Raw genomic sequence first — 25,263 nt, 5'->3', positions numbered from 1 at the left:
CATAGCAGTGTTTTACTTAACGGAGGTGGCTGCTGACAAAGTGGCGCTCTTTTCTTTCTTTCTTTCTTTTTTTTTTTACCCTTATTTTGCATAAAGAGGTTATCAGCCAGTCAACTTCCTCGCAGCAATATGCCGCCCGTATACAACATAATACACCCTCAGAAAAGCGTGCACTTAAAATGGCCCTCAGCCAGAGATGAATCTAAGGACAAAAAAAGGTCTGCAGGATGGACATGAAAGCAAAATACACCTGGAGGCGATAAAGCGTCTGCGTGGTTGAATACGGGCGATGCGTGTGGGAAAAAAACACTCAGCCAACCTTGATGCAACCTTGAGGGAGAGTGTATATACGCTGATCAAAATCTTAAAACCGACCGGGTGAAAAATTACTAATAGTCGCATTTCGCGCTGGTGGAACTTATCCAGATTGTAAGTAGAGCTTTGGAATACAAAAAGAAGAAACGGGAGACAACAAAATAGAATTAGCAGTTTATTGAAAACTGCATTTAAACTCAAACAGGCTGTTGATGAAAAGCCCAAAATAACCAAAAATAGATCTAAAAGTGTCAAAAATAGACTCAGTAGTACTCAGTAGTGCTCAATAGGCACCATTCTTGTTCAAAATGACTGCGTCCAAGCTCTTCCATGTTCAAAACCAGAAAACCTTTTTGCCTTTGCCATCATGATGGGGTCATGATGCACATATTTTGATTTTTTAAGGCTGTGGTCTTAAAAGATTTTGATCAGGAGTGTATAAACAGTAACACAAGGTGACTGTATTTGGCAAAGTCTTTCCCTTTTTAGCAACATGAAAACAACTTACACACTGGCTTATTCACGCGCCAGTTGTTTACTTCGCTTTCCCCACGACCACACGCGAGACTTTTTTCGCCGTACACGTTGCTCGTGAACGGCGGGCCTAGCGCGGCCAACACTGCCCTCTATTCATGCCGATTTATTTGCTATGCTCGAGCTGCTTCCCTTGAGAACACGCACTGTATATAAAGATGCCATAATCTAACACAATTTTCTGTTATTGGTGTCGAGGCGATACCGCGTCTTCTTTGCTTTCACACTATAAGGCAGTGTGTGTTTAGAGTGGGGGGGCACGATATTTACCCTCGAGGCTACCAGATGCCTGCTGGGATATTGACAGCACCTCCTTCAATGACGGGGTGATTATTGTTATGGTTATCACACGAATCCTAAAGAAAGTAGGTCTTCCATAGGGGTCTTGAGGGGCCTGTGGATTGTATCAGCTCACCCACAGCAGGAACTGAATAGGAGGTATTGTTATTTAAGTGTCACTGGGTAGGGACTGCGGTGGGTTTAATACGGAGTTGGAACAACAGCGAAGTATCTCCACTGACCTTTCAAGTAACGGTCAACCTTTATATAATAAGAATTGAAAAAACTTGATTGATTTATAGCAAAATTTATAATATAATCTCTTTTCTTAGTTAGGTAACGCAGCCTGTAAATCAGAGAAAACTACTCTGGCAATGAACCGGCTGGCTCTCACTCGGTTCTGTTTCAAGTTTCTGACCTCATTGCCCCAGCATGCTGAGCTGCGCCATAATACCGCAAGCAAAACCCAGCACAGAAACTTCTGAGGGGCTAAAGCCCTCATTTTCTGCCCCTCTATCTCAGCCACCGTGCCACCCCCACTGCCATACCAAGTTACCAGCGTGGATAGATGGGAGACAGCTGTGTACTTTTTTTTTTATATATATATATATTTTCAGAGAGAGCAAATCGAGTGAGCCACCCAGCAGTGAAAACAGTTGGTCTAATCTCTGGCTGCCATGTGTACCCGTTTCCCTCTTTTTCAACTCCTCCACTTCCTATCGCCTCATCCATCTCTTACCATCTGTAATCCCCCCTATCTGGGCCCACATTCAGGGACACAATGCTTCCCCAACACCAGCATCTGCCTGAGGTTGATTTCACATGTGGTTTGTGTTAGGCAGAAGAGCGCGCACACACACACACACACACATAAACACAGACACACAAACGCATGAAATTATTGGTGACGTATCCAAGGTTTGCTGTCCCCGGACGAGACACGCAAAAAAAAAACTCTTCAGAGTAATCTGAAGCAAAATCAGCTAAGACGCTCTCACCAAACTGGCAGGCGTCTTGGACTTTTTTTTGGGTGAGTCTGGCTCAGAGTTGGTAAACACACGGTCTGTTCTGACCTGAAGTTACAGAGACAAACAGTCCCCAGAGTTGAATATGAACAAATCTACGGTTACTGCACTTATTTTAGGGCTTTAAATTCCAACATGATGAAAACAAAATAATATGAAGTTTTGAAAACGTGTCCAGTGACTCTCCCTCTTTGCACAAATTTTTCTGAAGTGCATAAATTGAATTTTAGAATTAAACTGTCAGGAATTCGTTCTGGCCCTTTCAGGCAAACGACGTCGCCAAATTAAATTTTTACACCAGGTACTAGTTTGGAGAGTTTCACACAATGGCAAGAATGGACAGAGCCTGAGTGAGGTTTCCGAAAGCGCTGTTTTGAATCTGAAAATATGTTGGCTGTTCTGCTTCCTCTGCTGCCAGGCCAGACTAAATATTGGCAACAATGTGGATCATTGGCGGACCTGATGACGCCTGGGTGCTCAAACAAGCCATCTGTATAATATATAACTTTAAGTCTTAATATAATCTGAACAGGTGAGTTATATAAAAATTCACCCTCAATACAGTTGTCATGAACGGGGAAATTATCTATAGAGACCAAAACTGTTTTTTGTACCAGGCTGTGAACATGTTTATCTCTGCTGTGAAGTTGGACATTTTAACATACAGGCTTATGGAGTGACTCGTTCTGTACACAGCCTCAAGTGGACGTTTGAGGAATTACAGTTTTTAACCCTTCTGCCTTGGCTTCATTTTTCAGCAAGGGAGGTTGCCACTTGGTTTAAGTATATATAATCAGTTTGGAAATGTAAGATGAACATATTATAAAATATATTCCGTATTTGCACTTCATACATATTTTAAAGAGGCACGAGCATGCTCTGAATAAAGCAGGCTTGTTTCTTAATGCATCTATCTTCTCTCTCATTTTACTCAACAAATCTTGGATTTCCCTCCTAGAAGCCAAGTTAATTTTTGATGAATGATGAAAGGTCGACATATTTTACAGTTCCTGCAAAGTTTTAGTGTTACAGTACATCTAAATCAATGTTTGGCATCTCCCGCTAATGAGGAAGACTTTCTCTAATTTCTCTGCATGCTTTTAATGCAGCCAATAACTCATGAACTTCATGACCTCCACTACAACAACGATAATGGGCCAGTATCAGCCAACAGCAATCAATACGGCCTGCTATAAAAGGCTACTATGCATTTAAGGCCCCACAGCTCAACATATGGGCACCCATTGACTAAATGGACCCCGTTGCCCCTGGCTTTCATTTGCTGTCGATCAAACCTGAGCACTTAATTGACGGGCTGCTGGAGCGGCGAGCTGACCCTGATGGACCACGGTAGACGCGAGGATGAGCGCTTGTGTGGTTTCACTGTCGTGGTCATGCTGAAGCTGGAGCAGATTTGTCGGGGTTAAATGAAATTACAGGGTGTTAAAACTATTTACGCAGAGGAAATGGTCCAGTGACAGCTCACCAATCGGGTCGATTGGAGCTCTAAACAAGTCAGCTCCGCAAAACAGTAGAGTCGACATGGTGATCATTTTCGAGGCTCCCCCTCCTCTTTGACTTTGTTAGCACACAGCCTCAGCTGTGCCACCAGTGGCTGACCCTCGAGACAATAATTACTGGCCAATTAGGGAGATGAGCAGTGCTTAAGTGCGGCTTAACGTTTAATCGGCCAGCTTGGCGAGCCACCGGTGAGATCTAGATCTCATTGACCAGAGCAGCCAAAAGGACACTCCCGGATATAAACACTCCACAGACCCACAATCAGTTGAGGTACACTCAAAACCACAATCATACTCATATCAGTTCGGGTTTTAGAGTTTTGGTGCGTTTGGCTGGAGGTTTGGATGTTGGCTCGCTCTGACACGCTGCCATCCAGTTCATTTGTTTTGTGGTGCTTAAAGTGTCAAAAAACGACATCCCGATAATCCACAGAGCTAACTGCAAACAGACCTACAGTGATGGAGAAACTGTTCTCAGCGAGGTTTGTGGATTAGCATGAATAACCATATCATTATATTTGGAAACAGATGTTGTTTCTCAGTGTTTCAAATGTAATTTTTTTTTTTTTTGGGAGCTTTGAACACGGAAAACTAAATTCCATGGAGATTTACTGTACTGCGTGGGATGTCAACAAATCTCAGAAGATCACAACAAAACCAGAGAGAGGCACCGGTGAGAACGTCAACGAAAAGATTATCGTTTAATGTGACGATCATTAAGATTGTCATGATGTTTAAGCTCCCGTTTTGTTCGACCAGCTGCCAAACCCCACCAAAAATACTCTAATTACTTCTTCTACTTTATTAATATATGACAGAAAGATCTCCCATTACAGGAGCTGGGATCAGCGAGGTTTGACCCAGTTAAAAAAGGACCAGTATGTAGGATTCAGTGGCTTCTCGCTGTGTAGTTGCTGATTGCAACTCCCTCGCCTCACCTTCTGCTCCCAGGTGTGAAGTGGACCCAAAGCGTCTGTAGATATAAAAGTCTCATTCTTTCTAAACTAGCAAAAACATAAGGTGATTATACACTGATGAAAACACCATATGAATATTATTTGTATACATTTTATATTACTAAATAAAGCCCCTAAAATCTGACACACCGGACCTTTAAAGTTCATTCCTAACCTTGGATTAATAGTTTGACTCAAGATCCACGTTGAAGTGCCAAAACTAACAGAGTTTTCTCAGTAAAAGCTGGTAAATGGACCTTGAGTTGAGATATTTTTGTCAGAATAAAAGTAATTATGATTTTCAGTGAACGCCCCCTTTAAACACAAACATGAACTCTTATCGTGGTCATTTGAATCAGAGCAGAGCTGCAACTAATGATTATTTCTACTCTCTCAGGGGTTTGTCTTCTCAATCAGCAGAACCTGCAGATATTAAATCTACTAAATCAAATAAAATATATTTAAGAGGCTGTAACCAGATAATAAAAACAGATTATTTTCCTTTAAGTCAATTAATCAACTAATTTAGAGACAATCCTGTCAGGCGTTCTGCTTTTTGCTGCTGTAACACATGCAGCCTTTCTGCTATCTTGTGTTTCCCTCTTCATTTAGGGCCACTGGCTCCAAAGTCTAATTCGCTGGCTCCATATTGTTTTATTGAGGTCAACAACAATTCCTGAGGTGGTGGCCAGAGCTGCCGGACAGTTTTCCTGGCCAACAATGATTGTTCCTCCGCCTGTTTCGTTGAGGTTAAGCCTTTACACACTCGACTGACTCCTAATAGTTGAGCAAATAGCTGCCCTCAAGCCTGATACTGTACTCGCTGGCTGAAAGGGTCTTACTGGACTCAGCTGAATAAATAACTGGTATCCTAATATCACCCTGCACGGCAGCTGGCTCGTGTTTGTGCAATTACCGCTGGCTCAAGGGGAGGCTCCAGGATACTGGACGGTTCCTGGGCTGCATTAAGGGAGTTTCCCAGGGCCAACGCACAGAGTGGAGGAAGCTGCACTGTATGGCAACATGTGTACAGTATTGTACTTCCACTGTGTGCATGCTGAGGAGTCTTTTGCTGTGTAGACTCAAAGAAACCCAATTATTCCAAACTTTGATTCCACCTCCAGCTGAGGCGCACTGCTGGGAACTTCACCCCCATGTAGCGACCATGGACTGTATAAAACACGGATGTAGTGTGGCGGCTTTGGCTGCCACCTTCTTGGCAGTCCTGCCTCCATTGGCTCTCAGCTATTCCCATTACGTGGAGCTGAGGCGGGCTGAATGAAGCCTGAGCGCTCAAACAAACCACCTGTAATGACACCTACCTGTCAAAGCGGCCATGCAGTTAATTATGCATAACTTAAAGCCTTAATATAATTTGAAGTTTGGGTTAAAGCAACACTGAGTAACTTGTTTAAATCATTTTGATGATACCTTGACACGTAATCAGGTGAATTCTACACTATGCAACTTTGTGTTCCAGATACGATCACCACGCTTTTGGTGAAACTGGATCATATTTTATGGAGAAAATGTTTGTTTCTCTTTGAGGTTTCCTGATAGACAGTAAAGTAAGCTGCTGCCAACTGTAGCTGCTGTTAGCACTTTGTTAGCCGGGGCTGTGAGCTCAGAGCACCAGAGTGTTAGTGTTTGTACCACAAGCAATTTGGACCATCAGGGAGAACAAGAGGTTTTGGAGGTAAATGTTGTTCGTGATCAAAGCTGGTGTCGTGCCAGAACAGGAGCTGGGCAAGCGTGCAATGTAACCGGGCTCACTAGCCTCTATGGGTGTAATGAGAGAGAAGAAAAGACCAAAGGGGACACTGACGGAGGAGTAAAAAGAGTAAATCTGGGACTGACTTTATGTGAAATAAAAGGCTGAAAAACAAGCCGGGCTTCGTAAAATTAACTGGCTGCTATGTCTTGTGTTGTCGCACGTGCTTGATGTTTGTCTGTTAGCAAAGTTGTTGACTGGCTAGTCTATGTTTTGTTTACATTTAAATCATGTAACACAAAAACAAATATTTACCAGTGTGTCTTACCATATTTACCACAGCGGTATCACACTCTGAAACGGCAGGTGCTAAATCGCAAAAATACCAATTTCTATGCAATGTAGCTTTAATATAATCTGAACAGGTGAGTTATATATGAATTCACCCTCAGTACAGTTTATCATGAACGGGGAAATAATCTATAGAGACCAAAACTATTTTTTGTACCAGGCTGTAAACATGTTTATTTCTGCTGTGAAGTTTTTAACATGGGGACTTATGGAGACTGACTCATTCTGTGAAACAGCCTCAAGTGGACGTTTGAGGAACTGCACTGAACTTTTTGGCACTTTCGTGTTGCAGCCACATAGCTTGACGCTTGGTAGTGACCGTCTTGGCTTCATATGAGCAGCCACACAGGTATCACATTGAAAAGGAGTGGTCCTCTGGAAAGTATGTGACAGACAGTGCAGCATCTCTTGGCTCTGTGCCCATCAAGCTTCGCCCTGTTCTCAGCGCGCAGGCTGTGAATTCCTCCGTCTCCCCACTGGGACAAATGGCGGGGATGAATACGGGACTGTACTGACAGTAGAGGAGAACTGACAGTGTGGTGTGTGTAGACGGGGCTGAGGTGTGTATGTGGAGCTTCAGTCAACACAGAGACACCGAAGACTTGAAACTGTGTATGAGCTGCACATACCACAGGATGGTTATTACAGGCAGGAATCCTGACAGTCCTCAGCGTGTGTGTGTGTGTGTGTGTGTGTGTGTGTGTGTGTGTGTGTGTGTGTGTGTGTGTGTGTGTGCATTTAAGCTATTTTCGCACATGCAGGTTTAGGCAGCAATTGGCCATGACACTACAACTCCCCTCCTCTTACAAAACTCTCCCGGTGTTAGTGCGAGAGCGCGTGTGCGGCCTCATTTCTTGTTGTATGAACAGAAACTGCAGCACATACCACAAGAAAATGCCTGCCAGCGTGCAGGGTTTACACAGCAGCCAGCCGCAGCCCTTTGTCATTGTCAACGAGGAGGAGATTTACAGGAGAAACCCAACACTTGAAGCAACAAAAGAGAAAGAGAGAGAGGGAGCAGTCAGTGCAGTGCAGCCAACTGGATCTGTAATTTTTAAAAAAAAAGGCAGCTCGGGGTGATGCTCCGTGGTTTCCATGGTAGGACGGGCGCGTTCACCTGCTGTGCAAGCCCGAAAAAGTCTGACCTTTCTTCAGTTCAACAAGTCCATGCATCCGTGCTCCAACGTCCGCACACCTTGCCGTCAGCCGTGCATCAACCTTGAAACAAACTCACTTCAACGAAAGCGGGGCATATTAAAAACACATCGTTCTCTTTTTCTCCTCGAGCGTTTTATCAGATCGCTTTTATGCAACAGTGCAGCGGGGTCATGTGTAGAGAAGCACCTTGAACTCAGATCTACAGTTTGCGGGGATTGCGTCATGTTGTCCCTTGTGGCCTGCCTGTCTGGTCTCTCACAGCAGAGGTGGAGGAGGAGGAGGGCCCGAACAGGTGATATGTGCTCAACACTATTGCTGGACAGCTGTGTTTACACAGCGGCTGATGGACACCCTTTTTTTTTTGGTGGGGGGGCAGAATCCACTGCAGGAGTCTCATTATCAGCCAATCAGGAATCAACTTTTTTGGGGACTATTTTCTTTCTCTCTCTCTTCATGGGGGATCAATTCCTGATGTAATAATGCTGTGTCAGCAGCAGCAGCAGGCAAAGTAAACAAGACAAGGAGGGAGGCTATAGGGTGGTGTTTGAGGAGCTTTGGAGGAGGGCCCCCACGGTGGGTTGAGACGTCTGGAGGACAAACTTGGGTGCAAATATCTTGACCTAACACCGGTGTGATAAGGACTTTGGTGGGAAAGGGGAGGGAGAAGCTCCAGCAGTGCGAGCTTGAAGGCGCATGTGTACACACACACACACACACACACACACAAAGAACAACTTTTTAAAAAGTGTCAGAAAAACGGATGCAATGATTCAGAAACGTGATCCAAACATGTCCTGATCTGCAGTGCCACGTTTCTCTCCTGCAGCCTCATACAGTATTAAGTGTGTGTGTGTGTGTGTGAATGCATGCATAAATGCACAAGTGCATAAGAGAGTGTGTGTGTGTGTGTGTGACTTACTTTTGCACTGCAGGTCCACCATGGCCTGGTACCACTCGTCCTGATCCGCCTCGTTCTCCGCCGCGATGGCGAAACTCTCCGCCCGGGTGTAGAGCACGATCATGTGCTTGTTCTTGGAGTCGGCTCTCTTGTTGATGTTGAAGCATGTCTCCAGAGCCACGGCTTTCTTCGGGACGGGGGCCTTGCCGCGGAATTTCTTCTCGCTCTCGTAGTACTCCAGACGGGCCGGGCCACGCTCCGAAGCGGCGCGCAGCACGAAGTACCGCCGGTGCATGGACTTCTGTTTGCGGAGGTATCCGCTCTTACGCACGTCCTCCACCGTGCAGCTCTGGTGCTGTTCAACCGCTTGAGTCTCCATGATTTAAAAAAAAAAAACTATTTTAATTGCTCTTGTTGTATCTCTGCAAGTTTTTTATGATTCAAACATCCCCCGGTCCGCTCCCCTCCCTCTCTCCCACATCAACGCAGGCATGTGAGAGTGGAGGCAGGGGTCGGTTTGGGTTGCAGCTACCGGAGGTTTAAAAACCAGTTGCAGCTTTGCTCAACTTGTCTCTCCTTCTCCTTCTTCTTCCTCTTGTTGTTTGGGTTGTTTCCCTCCCGGACAGGCGCTACAGATCCAAGTTTTCCAAGCGGCACACGGGCGAGCACATGCGGCGCAGCTCGGCGCGGAGCTCCCCCTACTCTCCACTACTACAACTACCGCTGCGATGCGAGGCTTTCCAAGTCTGAGCGGTTTAATCCAATTTACTGCACATCACAGGCCTGTCCTGCTGTCCGTCTGTCCTCTGGCTGTCTGTCCCCCCACCCCTGCCCTCCTGCTCGGCTGCTGTACCGTGGAGCGGAGCAGGACTGACACTTCACCGTACTAGTACTCTGGAACATCGGTGCGTTCACGGACACAGCCCGGAGCTCGGAGGGCGGAGTTAACGCACATTTTTTTGTGCATTCCAGTGTTCTCCAGCAATATTAGACCATGAGGTAGAAACACACCAACTTTATATTTTACACATGCATTATTATATTATATTATATTTACTGCTATATGAAGATGCATATGTGCATGCATGCACTTGAAAGATGTATATAAACTTATTTTATTTATATCTTTGATTTTTTTGGATTATATTTTATTATTTATGAGCATTTTTTATTATCCACCTTGTATCAATAAAGTCTATCTGTCTCATGGTACATGCATTAATAGTGTTTGTTTAATCTTTATAAGTGCAAGATGATGTTTGTATTGTGTATGATATCTATGTTATTAACAGGAGGTTTAATACATGTTCTCATGTTAGTAAGTGACTTTTCTAGTACTTTCGTGAAACACCACTTTATTTTTTAGGAATATGCACCATGTAAAGACAATTAAGTTATTAGACTTACAAGATGTTAATATTTTATTTATTTCCTTTGAATTCACTGAATTATGCGTGATTCAATCAACACCAGGCTGCTTTTCTGTTTGTAATTTAATCTGGAGTCACTTCAAACCTTAACTAGACTTAAATTGTTTGGCTCTTTGTCAGATCCACTAATAATAATAATAGTAATAATAATAATAATAATAATAATAATAATAATAATAATAATAATAATAATGTACAGCTAAATAAACTTTATTCTGTTAGTATTTACTAACTATTGGATTATCTTTACACATGTATGTTCACAAGTCATGTCTGTGGTTTCCTGTGCTGCTCATATAACGTGAATTTACCCACTCCATTCTTATTATATTTATTATGAGCTTCATAACAAACGTCATTTCCCACAGCCCGTGAACGCAGCATCCGTTCCCGTGTGTGTATGGAGTAATATTTCAGTGCTGGCGCTTGTTTGAGTCCATCCTGTTCTATTTATTGGGAAAAATCCCCCTCTGTGCTACATTAATGTGTCAATAATTTCACTTTCAAAGCACGAATCTAAACGTGTGGACACCAAACGCAGCAGGAGGTCACATAAAGAAGATGATGTGGGAATACAGTCGTTTTTATTGTGGTTATTGATGCACAAACAGCAGATTAAGCTGCCTGTATGCACAGGGATTTAGATGTGTTCCGACTGTCTGGCTGAGCAGTGCATGGCTGTAATAAATGCCACTGAATAATGCATAATTAATCATTAATATGCACGGATTTACTCTGAATTTAAAATGACGACGAATAATTCAAAAGGCTCCAATAATAGCTGTAACAGGGTTTCTATCTTTGTACTGTATGCAGTGACTGTTATGTAATATGCATCCATAAGTAACCTTGCAGCACGAGGTCAGAGAAAAGTGGAGACCAGGCGCCCCCTGCTGCTCGAAGACATTAAAAACAAGCTTCTGTCACACAGAATATAATCTGTATTTTGGTTTATGTGCTTAATTAAGATCAATTCCATGTAATTTAAAATGTAAGTGTTGCATTAGAAGAAATTTGATATAATATTTTAAATATACGTCTGCAGGAATGGCGGACTCCGCCACTAACAATGTAAAACTAGTATATATAGAGTTGATTTCTGCAAAAAAAAAATTAGGAAGCATTTAATTTAGATGTTGATTTTGCAAGATTTAAAGCATGCATGGCAATACGGTGGTACAGTGTTTAGCATTGTTGCCTCACTGTAAGAAGGCTCCAGGTTCGAGGCTTCTCTCTGGGTACTCCAGCTTGCTCCCACAGCTCAAAGACATGTATTTAATAGGTTAATTGGTGACTCTAAATAGAGCTTTTGTCTCTCTGTGCCCTGTGATGAACCGACGGCTTGTCCAGTGTGTACACAGTCAGCTCTGTGTGTAACATTTAAGGTGATCTATTGGCAGAAATCAAATATAATATTCAAAACTATGTTTTTATGAGTGTTTAATGACCCGAAAATAACAATCATAATGTTTTGTTACCTTAGAGTGAGGCTTTAAAATCTATAGAGGGAGCGGGTCCTCTTCTACGGAGTCTGCCATGTTGACCCCACTTTGTTTCTACCGCAGCCCAGAAGGGACAAACATTTTGCATGAGTTTCACAGCCACTGTCATTTCTCCTTCATGCGATGAGGGGTATTCAGTTGCCAATTCACCACTAGATGCCACAAAATTATACACACTGGACCTTTAATTTGACTCTGAAACAGGTGTGAATGTGAGCGTGAACCCTTGTCCATGGTGTACCCCGCCTCTGGCTCAGTGCTAGCTGGGATAGGCTCCACCAAGAACCTGATGATGTTAAGCTGTTTTACATATAAATAAACACCCAGAGTCAAACTGTCATAAGAAGCAACAAACTGATTTTATGAACATGAATACTTGTCATTACAAAGACGTCGTTACATGAATCTCTCCTTTGTTTTTTTTAAATGTGTTGGCAAAATAATAAAACTTCGCCTCCGTGTCAAACTGAAAACAAATTAAAAAAAATAAAAATAAAAAAAAGAGCGAGAAACGTTTTGGTCCGATACATGAAGCGATGATGTTTTCATACACATTTTATGTTAACGTTATTCTGAAATTGCTTTTACATTCAGTAGCATCTCCTTTTAGCCCTCTAAGCGCATGCAGCCTTGGAGTGGAAAAAATTAAATAAAAATCATCCTTTAGAAGAAAATCTGACAGGAAAAAAAAAAAGTGATGAATGCAAAACATGTTCCACACACACCCACTACAGAGGAAAGCCCGTCTTTATCTTCATCGATGCTAATTCACATGCATCAGGAGGCTGTTAAGGCTGTTATAACCGTCTGTAGACTCTGTAGAGCCTGAACTGACTTTTCCTTTTGGACAACCGAGACGACAACGCTGACGTATTTACCCAGACGGGGCTTGGGTTGGGTTTTTTTCCGCACTTTTAAGCAGGAGATGAAAGCAAAATAGCAGCAGCAGCAGCGACACGTGTCATATACTGTATATGTGTGTGTGTTTCTGCAGAAAATCATAGAGGCATCGTTTACTCGTGACTCCCACAGAGCCCTGAGGTGGCGGCTACTGGCACACAAACACCTTTTGACATACTGACAGCAGGGTAAGGTGGTGGTAAGGTGGGGGTTGTGGGGCACGCTCATACATACATACATAAATTTCATAATTACATTCACACGTTTTTTTTTTTGTTTTTTCCTCTCCACAAACACAGAAACACAGACAGAGTAGAGAGAGAGGAGGAGGAGGGAGGAGGTGGAGGTCCAACACCTCCCACAGAGGGTGAAAATACTCCAAAGGCATTGAAATGGCAGCGACTCCTCGAGTTCACTTCACTCCCTCGGGTTCCCAGAGATGGATGGGTGGGTGACGTAAAGTGGTGGGATCAGATGAAAGGGTTTCGCGACGTCCCTCGACTGGGGTAGACGTTGCCCTGAAAGACAAGAGAGGCGGGGTGAGAACGACGCCCTGCCCAGAGAAAAAACTCTTACGCCCCTGAACACACACTCACCGTAAACGGGTTCACCGACATGGGCCGAGGGACTTTGGGCTGAGAGTCGGACGCAGGGAAGGAAGCAAAACCTGCAACAACGTGACAGAAGAAAAAACAAAAAAAACATGTTCAGTGGTGTGACCCGAAACCAGAAACCACAGATGAGAACATGAGCCGGTGCAGCAGCGGCAGCAGCAGCTTGACACGGAGTGTGTGAATTAGTATTCCTGAGCTGTTGCGAGTGGTCACTGTTGAAATAATGAGACATCTGAAGTGTGTTGGTGCCTCACAGCTCCTCGGGTCGATCTGCAGCCAGTGCACATACAGTACAGGATACACTGACAGCCACAGCTACAGTACGTGTGTAAAATAACAACTAATAAAATTGATCGTCTGTCAATCGACTAATCAATTAACTGCCTATTGCGGGAAAAGACATGATGAAGTTACATATTTAGGTTTCTGTGTTCAAAACCACACAAAATACTTGACTTATAATGGATGAATGAAATAAATAAAATAAAAAAGACTTTACCGTTGGCTTCCTGGTTGCTTGCTGACTCATGAGGAAATGCATTCTGGTTGGTGGCTGCTGGGAAGGAGGCAGACGGAGGGAAAACAGACGTGGGCGAGGTGACAAACGCACCGGAGTCACCTGGAGGGAAGATACACAGCGCAAACAGTAAGATCAGGTACGACTGTGTTGTACACACACGTGATTTAGTGCTAAGTAGATAGACACAGACTTCATTGTCCTTGTCAGTCTGCACAAAGCCTCACATAATTACATACATACACAGATTACACAGACTCCTGCCATATATAAGAAAAGTGAGATAGTGTTTGTATAGTTCAAATAAATACTGTAACCTGGAGAGTGTTTAAATCAATGCACAGCAGCTCAGCAGAACATTAAAAATAATCCCAGAACTCAACAAATCTGAAGAATAAAGCCTCTGATAATAAGAAATAATGAAGATTTGCGGGAGTTCAAATGGAGCAGGTCTCTGAAGGAAATGAACAGCTGCTTTTAAACTCAGCTCACTGAGAACTCTATTTCCAGGAACTTCCAAACGTCCTAGGAAATTATTATGAAATCACATTTCCTCGCCTGTCACTGTTTTATTTTCTGCCTGTACTCAGAGACATTATCCACTTTGTTTTTACTATTCAAGTGTGTTTTATTCACCTCTATGAAAGTAAGTAACATCTCATGTGGCTCTAATATTTTGTCATTTTGTGCATAATTTCTTGTTTTGTGGCTCTAATATTTTGTCATTTTGTGCATAATTTCTTGTTTTAGATTCTGATTTTGGCAATTTTGACCGGAGACGATAGAGGCAGAGAAAGGACGACATGCAGCAAAGGACCCGGGTCACTGCATTAAGGACGTTTAGCCTTGTTACGTCTTTAAATCTTTAATCATAGTTAAAATTTATTATAAAAAGAGATTAGGGCTGCAGCTGATATTTAGAATAATAACCAATTAATTCATTTATTATTTCTTAATCGTTGATCTACGAAATGTCAAAATTAATGAAAAATGTTGGTTACAAGATACAAGCAAATCTTCAAGCGAAAGGCTGAAACTAGTAAATATTTGCTGTATTAAGCAACTGAAATAATTAATCTTTCACATTATCCACAGTCTTAAATCAATAAAGGTAAGCGACTAAATGAAATATAAAGCTTTACACTTCCTTTAACCTTACAGATCTTACAGCGAGATCTTAAGACTTTGTTTTATGAATTATAACAGTTCTGCAAAGTAATCCAAGAAACTCAAAAACACTCTTTATCGACATGTCTTCAGGGGTCAGAGGTCATGCCTAGTGACCTCTTCCCATCTAAAAAAAGAAACGTTTGCCGGAGGAAGTCACACAGAGACTGTCGGTCGGACCCTGAACATGAGTCTCACCTCCTGATGCGTTGCTGAAGGGGTTACTGGGGGAGAGGGCAACGGGCTGCTGGGAGCCGGAGCTGGAGCTGAATGGGTTGGGGAAATCTGAGACACAGAGACAGAAAGAGAGGAGGAGGAGAAGGAGGAGGAGGGGGGGATAATTCACAGTATGTGGTGGTACATTCCTGTCTATTCGTAAACTGCCCCCAGAGTTGCACACATGCATCCTAATTAAGGGGTGCTGCTGCTGGACGGCTTCAAAGATGAAGGAGCTGAATGTAAATACAGCGCAGGTTAGCTGGAGGGATCAATGCAGTTCGTGCTCGGTGCTTACTTGCAAAGGTTTGGGAGCTGGACACTGTATCGACACCGGGGGAGCTGGGGAAAAAACAGAAAAATGGAGAGTATGACATTTAAAAAATGCCTCCATGTGCAGGAAATGTGAAAAAACCTGTCATGTTAAACAAAATCTGACCTGGCAGGAGTAGAGCTGGATGAGAGCCTGCTGCCGAAGATGGTGTTGTACTGCGGAGGACCACCAGGTGGAGCTGCAAACAAACATTTCCCACAACAATGTAACCTCAGGGTTTCTAATGAGGTGTTGCTACTATCTCGAAACGTGAGAATCAACTCTTGCAGTTCAAACAGTTGATCAGAAGCGTGTAAGTCATCGGAGAACAAAAGCATTACAAATCCCCTGAATAAAATATCGTCTCTGCGTTCAGCTTGATATGGATCAAACTGAGTCGGGGCAGGAAATCAATAACCTCATTACTCTGCCAGGCAGAGGAGGCTGCGCTGATGGTGGAGAACAACAAAGCTTCTTGTAGAAAGCTCGAGGGCTTCTTCTTCTCGCATGAACCCTATGCATTAAAAACCACTGCCTCGTTTACACGGCTGATTTTTTGAAAAAACAACTTATCAACAGGGTCGATCTGGAGCAAATACAATGAGCATAATTCAGCTGCTAAAAGCCTTAGTGTTCACAGTGAGGATGTTATGCAACCTAGCTGAGCTGGCCGTGACAATCTGCGTCACACTCTATCTATTACCTCGCGCTGGAAGAAACACTCAGGTCACTTTACTGCAGTAAAAGTGTCAGTTCAACAGTGTAAAAATACAACTTTTTCTGAGAATTGTTGGATTCTTTCCCCCCATTTCTGGAAGTCAAACAGTTGAAAATAAAATGAAACTATCTCAGAAGTTTGGCCAAGAGATCTCTCTTTAAAGATCTTTTTTGGGGCTTTATTTGACAGAGATAGCTGAAGAGTAGCAGGAAAGCGGGGATTGAGAGTCGGACCCTGGACTCTGGAGCTCTTGTACTTTGTGGTGCACACTCCGCAAACTGAGCCAACCGGTGCCCCAGTGAGATCTCTAAAAACTCATCTGAAACGTGACAATGGCCTTTCATGAGGAGGTCACAGGCCAAAAAGGTTGGGATTCATTGGTTTAATCTTTACCAATGTTTTTTTATTTTATAAACAGAGAAAGTCTAGTTTGTATCTAACTTCTTAATCTGAAGGTATCTTTCATCCAGATGTAGTAGAGAAAGTACAACATTTAGAGTGGTGTTGTAAGTGGCAGAAAATAGAGACACTCAAGTAAAGTGCAATACTCAGAACATTAAAGGTGTCAAACTCAAATAATTCCCACCTGTGGTCGATGACGGGTCAGAAAAGACGCTGTCCAGCTGCAATACCGCAGCGTATCTGTCCTGAGCGTTGGAGCTGCCAACTGCCGTCGTCGTCTGGCCGACACTTCCAGGCTGCTGCTGATGCTGCTGGGACAGAGACTGAGGCAGAGGCTGCGCCTGGGGATGGTTCAGACCTCCAAAGTCGACACTGAGAGATTTGGGGAAAGCCCTGAAGGGCCCCGTGGCCCCTGAGGCCGATATTGTACGACCTGAGAGCGAGAAAACCAGACCGAGCTTCAGCGTAAATTCATGTGCGGTTCACAAAACCTTACTAATCAACTAATGCAACTGGTTTTTAAAAGAGTTTGCCCAGTTGTCATGGAAATTATATTATGAGCACTGGTGAACTCCATCTGCTGGTGAAGGTCATGGTCAAAAGCTCTAGAACAGCTACTAAAGGGAACTTGAGGTGAGCTGGCGAAGGTCAAGGAAGAATAAAGAATAAAACACAAACCACAGGCCCTATTCAGTAGCTGTTCTGGGGCTTTTGATCATTTCCCACCATCTTCATCAACTCGATCCGCTGAAGAAGATCATGGGATATGGCCGAAAGCTCCAGAACAGCTTCAAAACTGACCAACAATCTCACCCCAAGTGATGATGTTTTCTCAGCTGCTGTTTTTTAAAGGCCAAGAATGAACTTTTGAATCTCTCAAGGATGTCATGGGGAGAAAACAGTCTCCCCAACAAGGTCCATTTAGTAGCAGTTCTTGAGCTTTCCGTCATATCGCTTGATCTTCCTCAGCAGAAGTTGTACCTTCTTTCTGAGCTCTTTTCTTTTTCTTCTTCTCGTCCATGTTGGTTTAAAAGCTTTAAAAGTTCAGTGTTCATTCCTGACCTGACCCTTTATGAGCTTTTCATAACCTCAGTTTTCAAAGCCACCATTGACGAGAAGTCCTTTAAGTGCTGAAAAGCTCCATGCCCATAACAGTGACGAATCTGCTGAAGATCATGTGATATGATCAAAAGCTACTAAATGGACCTTGAAGAGAGACTGAGTGCTTGAATCTGATTTTATGCTACCAAATATTAATACATACCAATGCAAATATAACTAAAAGAGTCAAACGTTTTGAGCTAGACAACATAAAACAGTTCATAGACTTCAATCTATCTCATGCAGTTTTAACATTTCCATGCTACGTGTCTCATCGAATGCAGGATTAGTCTGACATACTGAGCAGCATGTAGCTTCACCGTGGTTAAGCATTAACAGAAACAAGAAAATCGAAAGGGCACAGCAGCGAGCCAACAAATTCTTGGATAGTTTTCAAAAGCACCAACCACAAAAAAAAATAAAAAATACAATTGTTAGACAGTAACAAAGGCAGGAAACACTACGATTAACATCTTTGCAGGTAGCAAGCTGTCCACAAACATTGGCCACAAAGCATGCCAGTGTCAGCCAAAACTGTTAGCACGGAGGTACGAATGAAAATGGGTATTGTTTCCTTTTTATATATATATATATATAGTTTGTTTTCAGCTGAGGAGTCTGTGACAGAGACCAGACCGGTTTTAGTTTATCTGAAGTCAGGCTGCATGTTTTTAGGATGTGATCATACACTACTGCAGGGCTTGAGATAGGGCCCGAACATACCTGAACTATCTAGAATACTTGTTTGGGATGTTAATGTGTATCGTGGGATTACAGCTGCGCCCTACATAGTTCTTAAGTGCTCCAACGCCAACGTGGTGCGAAATATCAGCGGCCCTCTGCTGACGGGTGCAGCAGCAGCAGCAGAAGCAGCTACGTCCTAAAAATAGCATTACTTTAAACTTGTTCTTTTTCCTCTGAGGGAACAGTGTGTTTATGTGCGTCTCTCCTTGACCCTCCCAGCCTTCAGATCTGGGCTTTGAAGTGGGGAAACCTGACTGATGAGGAAAAATATCGACCCCGATTGCACAGCATGTGACACTGGCCAACCGTGACTCGGATGGTTAAGTGAATATAGAGCGCCGTGTCTTCTCTCAAAGTGCCCTAAAAGGAAAGCCAAATTCACATGCACGTTAGGCAAAGTCGGTGCCAGCGTGGCACGCAAGATCGACCGTCCTAATATGAATGATACAGCGTGGAAGAGCTTATTGATCTCAGCCATTCAGCACACACTCAAATGCAAAGGGTTGGTGCCGCGCCTTACCTAAAGTGAAGTGGTTTTTGAAAGAGCTACTGGCTACGAGGTCGGGGGGAAGAGAGGAGGATGAGAGACAGAAAAGAAAGAGGGATTAAGGGGTGGATAAAAGAGAGGAGAAAGTGTCACTGACGTCATATGAAAACTGCTTTCGTCAGAGGCCAGCTGAGCAAACCCCAGTGTGCCAAGATGAGGACATGGAGCCAGTTTAAACCCGATATGATATGATGAGAATGAAAATTACGACTGCAAGCGAACTAGTTCTCTGTCTTTGTCCTTCCCAAAGTGACACTTGGAGCCAACAGCGATGAGAGGACGAGTCAGAATCAGTGAAAATATTCACATTCTGGGCACAACACACTGACACTAAGCGCTGCCAAGCCTACTGCTTCCTTTTGAAGGCATAAATCCTTTCACACAGGTCACAAATATATAGTTTCAGTTTTAAAAAAAAGGGTAAATAATTTCCTGAAACAGCTGGGGACTGTAGTTTTTAGCAAATGTCACACCAACGGGGGGAAATCTGGCATTTTTAAGGGGACTATTTTCAGCGGTGGATGAATACACATTTGGTGATCTTTTGAGTATTTACGAAAGCAGGGTGGTGTATAGGGAACTGGGTCGAAATGTACTAGTTTGTATTCGTTATTGAGGTCAAGATCGGGTAGAAAATGGCGAGGTGTCAGTGGGGGGACACACCTGAGGGCCGTGGGAGGGCGGGGAAGGAGGGGGCGTGGCTCTGAGCTCCCAGCGCTGATGACAGCGAGCCTGGCCTCTGCCTTTCTATCCCACACAGGGTGGGGTCTATAACAGAAAAGCACAAACAGGTGAAGGGATCGATTACACTCCAAAAATATCAACTCCTCTGATAAAAGATCGACCTCCGACCTTTCAGAGGAGGGTCTCTGAAGCTTTGGGAGCGCGACGGCCGGGCGGTAAACACGTCCGTCCGCATGTCGGCAGGCGAGATCGCAGGGGCTCGATCCCATGACGGCAGCTGGGACTGAGACTGTGAGACAGGAGATAGGACAGAAAGAGAAAGAGGCAGATGGGAGGCAGAAAGAGAGACACAAAGGCAGAAGATGTGCGTCTCTTTCATGCTTTCTCAATAATTCATAAGCAGCAGCTTTGATGTGGAGGCTACCTGGACCTCTCGCTGTCTGACCCATCAGTCTCTGTCTCTCTGCTGCAGTGTGGAAGTGAATTCAGGTCGTGTCTTCACTTTCTACGCTCTTCTTCTTTTTTTCGAAACTCTTTGAACTGCTATCTCCCTCTCACTTCCTCTTTTAACACCACACCCACCCACTTTCCTCTTGCTCTTCGCTTTGTGTTCGTTACTTTCTCATGCACAATTAGGACACATTAAGCTCTCTCACCAGTGGCCTTGTGGACCTGGAGTTGGGGGGTAGGTTATGAGAAGGGGCCTGGCTCGCTAAGGGACCATGGGACGGGGGCACGGCCTGGACTCCTGGGCTCCACGGACCCTCGACATCCCTCCGGTTCTTACTTTTGGAAAAATGCCTGAAAGAGACGGGTTATTTAGTACTTTCAAAACAAGACTGTGTGACTTACTGGCCCTATTAAATTATAAGGCTTGACATTAACTAATAAAAAGGCAAAGAACATTCACAGGGCTCCAAAACAATGACCACTCTTTTATTCCCACCATGAAAGCAGCTCTTATCCTTGAGTAGGCGTCCTTATTTCAGTGTAGATCTAAATTTGGACCACACATCACAGATCGTTGTTTGGATCTAATTTTGAACCCCCGTTGTGCCCATTCAAGCAAAAATGCCAAAAAACAAGAGCAATGCTAGCGACTCTGTGAAGCTCTACCGAGACACACCACTGTTATGAGCTAAACGCTAACGCGCTAACGTGATTTGTATCCCACGCACAGTGTGACTGAAGGGGCTTTACGTCAAACTGTGAAGCCATTTGACCTGCAACTATGGCAATGCTTACACTGATGTTTGAACATTCAGCGTCTTAGCTTTGCATATGCTACATATGCTCATTAAAACTAACCAGTACGGTACAGCTGAGGATGAAGAGTAACGTCAAAATAACAATATTAACATGTTGAAACATTGTCAACTTCTGCTAATGAGCATTTAAGACGAACTAAGTCATGTTAATCATAAAATATGACCGGATGATGACGCTATATTAAAGTCTGGGAGTCGTCAGAGTTTTTAAGATTCATCCTCAGGGGAACATGAACGTCCGTACACAAAATCAGTCCAATAGCTGTCGAGACAGTTCACTAAAAACAAAAACTTCACGGTGGCCACTAGAAGACAAGTCAGGAGATCACCAAAGTCATAGGGATTCATTCTCTGGGGAGCATGAATGTTTGTACAACATTTAATGAGAGATATTTCAGTCTGGACCAAAGCAGTGGATCAACACATGGACATTACCATCCCTAAAAGCCACTAGTTCCTGCATCTTCTTCATCTTATATCATAGTAAACTGAATATTTTGGGGGTTTGGAGTTGAAGAACAAACAATTTTGAATACATCAAGTTGTGTTCCGCCATTTTTCACTATTTCCTGACATTTTTTTATCATGAAAATGATGTGCTGCAGATGCTCACCACTTTTTCTTCTCATATTTGTCCTGCAGGAACTCTTTGAACTTCTGAGAGTCCTTCATATCGGAGCAGCCGTCCGTCTTTGGGTCAAACACACACAGCCAAGTCCTCCTGCCAACCTGAACACACACACACACAAACAAACACACACACTCGTTTTGCCAGACAAATGTAAAAAAAAAATTGTGACATTTTGGCAGGTCATGCAGCGACAGAGCAGAGCAGTGTGTGGTGGCGATCTCTGCTTGTTTATTCTCGGAGAAAAACACAAACAGATTTTCTCATCAGTGATTCACGTCCGGTTGCAGGAGTCAGAGTGCTGCAGATATTAATGCCTGTGAATCATGACTGAGTGGATCATCGGAGGATGATGATGTAGAGAATAAGCTGGGTGGCACACACCTCGGCCTCTTTTCACAATACACTTGATTCACACACACACACACACACATCCAGGCCAACAGAGGGCTGATAAAAACAGTCAGTACTCATCTTGAGTGCTGCCTACGATCATTTTTTAATAAACTTCTACCACATAAAAGAAAGATTACATTTTTATATTTATGCTCTGGCGCATCAAAACAGAGGGAATGAGCAATAAACATCTAATTTTCCATTTTAAAAAAACGCCACAGGTAAGAGTGGCGCAGCTCAGGTTTGTCGGTTGTCATAGTAACGCGAGCGGTAGTTCATTTGATGCTGGATTTTTGTGACTATTTCGATGAAGAATTAATTGTTTAAGTGATACCAACTTCTCAGCTGCTGTTTGTTTTTCTTCCTCTCATGTTACAAAAATCTGAATACTTTGAAATTTTATTATTTTTACCAAAGTCTTTTTACCTGAACTGAGAATCGGTTGCAGCAATAATCTATTTTTCATATAAACACGTCACATTTTTGATGATTACATTTGGTTTTTGGTGAACTGAGCGGGAACATTTTTCAGCTATGAAGCAGTGCTCTGGTTTTAAAAAAGTTTGGGAACCATTGGCCTAAACACACAGGAATAGATGTGGTTTTTTTTTGCTTTTGGTGGGACAGACATTGCCCGGCCCTTTTGTTTCTTGGCACCACGTGAGTAGCATTCTTCCCATAAAAAAAAAAAAGCACGACCACAAAGACTGGTTCGACTGGTCGCCTGTTTCATAAGAAAACGACATTTTCAGCTCCTCTGACAACCTTGCGCAAGAAAAAGAAAAAAAAAAAAGCTTTTCTGTCTCTGCAAAAACAAATACAGGTGGCGTCACTCACCTCGTTGCCATGGTTTTGGAGGAATTCCACTTCCTGTTGGGAGAAGGTTGTCATGGAGATAGACTTGACTCTATGGGAGGGTTGAGGCCTCTCCTGGGACACACAGAGAGAGGAGGATGGAGGGAGGTAAATATAAATTATAAAATATAATAGTGTGTGATCCTCGCTGGACAGACGGTGGACAGAGACATGGACTGTGAGGATGTGGTGTGAAATGGTGCCCCACACACACACACACAACACACACACACCACACACACACACACATATTGCTTTATCCAAGAAACCTCTTGATTTTCTCCATGCTGGTGGAGGTGCAGGAAACAAAGTGGGACACTGCTGTACATGTGCAAGATTGCGCAATAAGTGCTGAAACCGTCTTCCTGTGAAGAATGTTGGGACTAGGCTGAACTGCAGAACAAAATGTGACAGCGCCACACACACACACACACACACACACACACACACACACACACTGGAGAGGAGCCTAGAGAGAGAGAGAGAGGTAGTGTCAAACCTGCACCATGACGAAATGAACCGTAACTCAGAGCTGGAAAATGACCAACTAGCGGTCTGTCGTTAATGAAGCTGTTGGAAGAGACGCACGACAGAGAAAGAGAGAGAGAGAGAGAGAGAGAGAGAGAGAGAGAGAGAGAGACGTGGACACTGCGTAAATTAATTTATGCGCACAACCTCGGCTGTTGCACCGCACCAAATACTCCCCCCCTGAAATATATATATATAAAAAAAATCATACAAATCAGGCTATGGGTGGTGCATGGTGCAATCTCAGGCCTGCCACTTTTTTTTTTTTTTTTTACTCCTGTCAGTATGTGTTTGTCCTCACACTGATGTAAATAAACCCTGGAGCAGGAGCAGGAGCAGGAGGAGGAGGAGGAGGCGCGGCGGTGGTTTTTATTTATTTATTTATTTTTATTTTTATTTTTTTTACTCACAGCATTCCGGAGCACGACGTGCAGACGAAGCTGCCCACCGTGATGTCGGTGTAAGTCACCCCGGGTTGGTTACACTCGAAGCAGTGTTTGTTTACTCCAGACTGGGCCAGCTCCCGGACCTTGCGGGCGCAGATCTCCTGGTTGTCCCGGTGCTTTCGGTTCGACATTTTATCCCCTCTCCCTCCCTCCCCCTCGCTTCCCCGGTGCCTGAGTTGACAGGCTCGGTGTGAAGCCGGTATATAAAAAAAAAGAGAAAAAAAAAAAAGAAAAAGCACCCCCCCTCTTTTTTCAGCTGACTTACATGGAGCGCTTCACGCCCCGCATTATGGATACGCGTTTATGCGGCTTCACCCTCAATGCGAGACTGCGCTGGAGGAGAGGCGCGTCAAGTTGCGCGCAGAGAGCCGCAGGTACGCCGGAAACACTACAGGTTTCCCTTCAAAGTAAGAGCGAATAACAGGTGGCGCTTTGGATAACAGTTAATTTGACATGTAGGTCGCCTGTTTCTTTAAAAATGTGCTCCGATATGAGCGCTGGTTACCTCATCAAACTGTTAGTAGGTCAAGGTATTTTCCAGTATCTCTGTGATTCAGCTCTTTTCAAACCACTTTGAGAAATGTCCACATCTGGGGGGAATATTTGATGTTTTCCTTCAAGACTGAGCCAAAGTTGAACATAAAATCTACTTTTTATTGGAGTTTGTCCAGTTGTCATGGAGATTTCCACATTATATTCTCATCCATGTTGGATTAAAAGTCTCAGATAATGTGATAGGTCCCGAAAGCTTCACCACAGACACTACTGGATCTTGTATTTATTTATTTATGTGTTAAGTGAAACATGTTTTTCAATAGGCCCTGTTATAATCAGAGAGGGGGGGGGCTCTCTTACATAACACCAAGGATGGATTACAAACCAAACAAAGCAGCTTTCCCCCAGGGGCCCCCTCAGACCTTCAGGGGGTCCTGAATGCCCAAGGTTGTCAATGGTTAGTAATATGCACAACTGAAACATAATCTAAACTTTAATGATAAGGCTGAAAAATCTTTTTATTTGATAGCTGACAGCAAAGAAATGACGGTTAATGAGAGGAGGGAGAGATGAGGGAGTTTACATGTGACAAAGGTCCTTGGTTGGACATGAACTCTGGATGTTTGCTGCAGTTCATGGTCAGCACTTTAACTCTTAAGTCACCACTATGTTGTCCCTAAAACCTCATAGTTACAGTGTACATGGTGCAAATTCATTAAACATGTTTGCGTTTGCTCCACGAGCAGGTGTGATACAGTTGATATAGTTGATTTTAAAACAATATTTTATAACATAATTATTTCTAAACAACCCAGTCATGGAAAAGTTCACACCCAAGCCCTCACTTTGAAGGGAAAATGTGCCATAGGTTACAAATGTTCCTTTTAATATAGTCTACAAACATCCAGCCATGCCTTTATTTTGAAAAACCCGTGACACCTGACATTGTGTCTGCTTTGACACTTGGACAGATGCGTAGGGAATCTCCTGTCAGAGACAAATAAGAACCTGTCGAGCAGCCAAGTTTAACATCGTCTGACAAACG

At 43.5% G+C, this 25,263-nt stretch overlaps 2 protein-coding genes across 2 annotated transcripts in view; both read right to left on the bottom strand.

Annotated features, from left to right (window-relative positions):
* Window positions 1-9,380, bottom strand: part of si:ch73-335l21.1 (insulin receptor substrate 1-B) — a 48,370-nt gene extending 38,990 nt beyond the window's left edge. Inside the window, exon 1 of the mRNA XM_010737209.3 lies at window positions 8,769-9,380. Coding sequence (XP_010735511.3) covers window positions 8,769-9,126 — 358 coding nt within the window. The 5' untranslated portion in view covers window positions 9,127-9,380. The remainder of the gene's footprint in view (window positions 1-8,768) is intronic.
* Window positions 9,381-12,166: 2,786 nt separating this feature from the next.
* agfg2 (ArfGAP with FG repeats 2) lies at window positions 12,167-24,075 on the bottom strand. The gene is given in 15 exon segments (XM_027287668.1): window positions 12,167-13,097; window positions 13,176-13,246; window positions 13,693-13,812; window positions 15,076-15,162; window positions 15,392-15,435; window positions 15,533-15,605; window positions 16,711-16,959; window positions 18,892-18,924; window positions 19,582-19,686; window positions 19,771-19,891; window positions 20,259-20,403; window positions 21,484-21,599; window positions 22,732-22,808; window positions 22,811-22,824; window positions 23,688-24,075. Coding segments are annotated over 15 exon segments (1,470 nt in total). The 5' UTR covers window positions 23,855-24,075; the 3' UTR covers window positions 12,167-13,049.
* Window positions 24,076-25,263: the final 1,188 nt, after the last annotated feature.

The sequence above is a fragment of the Larimichthys crocea genome, chromosome XIV, assembly GCF_000972845.2.
Source record: "Larimichthys crocea isolate SSNF chromosome XIV, L_crocea_2.0, whole genome shotgun sequence".
NCBI classification, from domain to species: domain Eukaryota; kingdom Metazoa; phylum Chordata; class Actinopteri; family Sciaenidae; genus Larimichthys; species Larimichthys crocea.
Note: the sequence above shows the minus strand (reverse complement) of the source record. Positions and strands in the feature narration are given on the sequence as shown.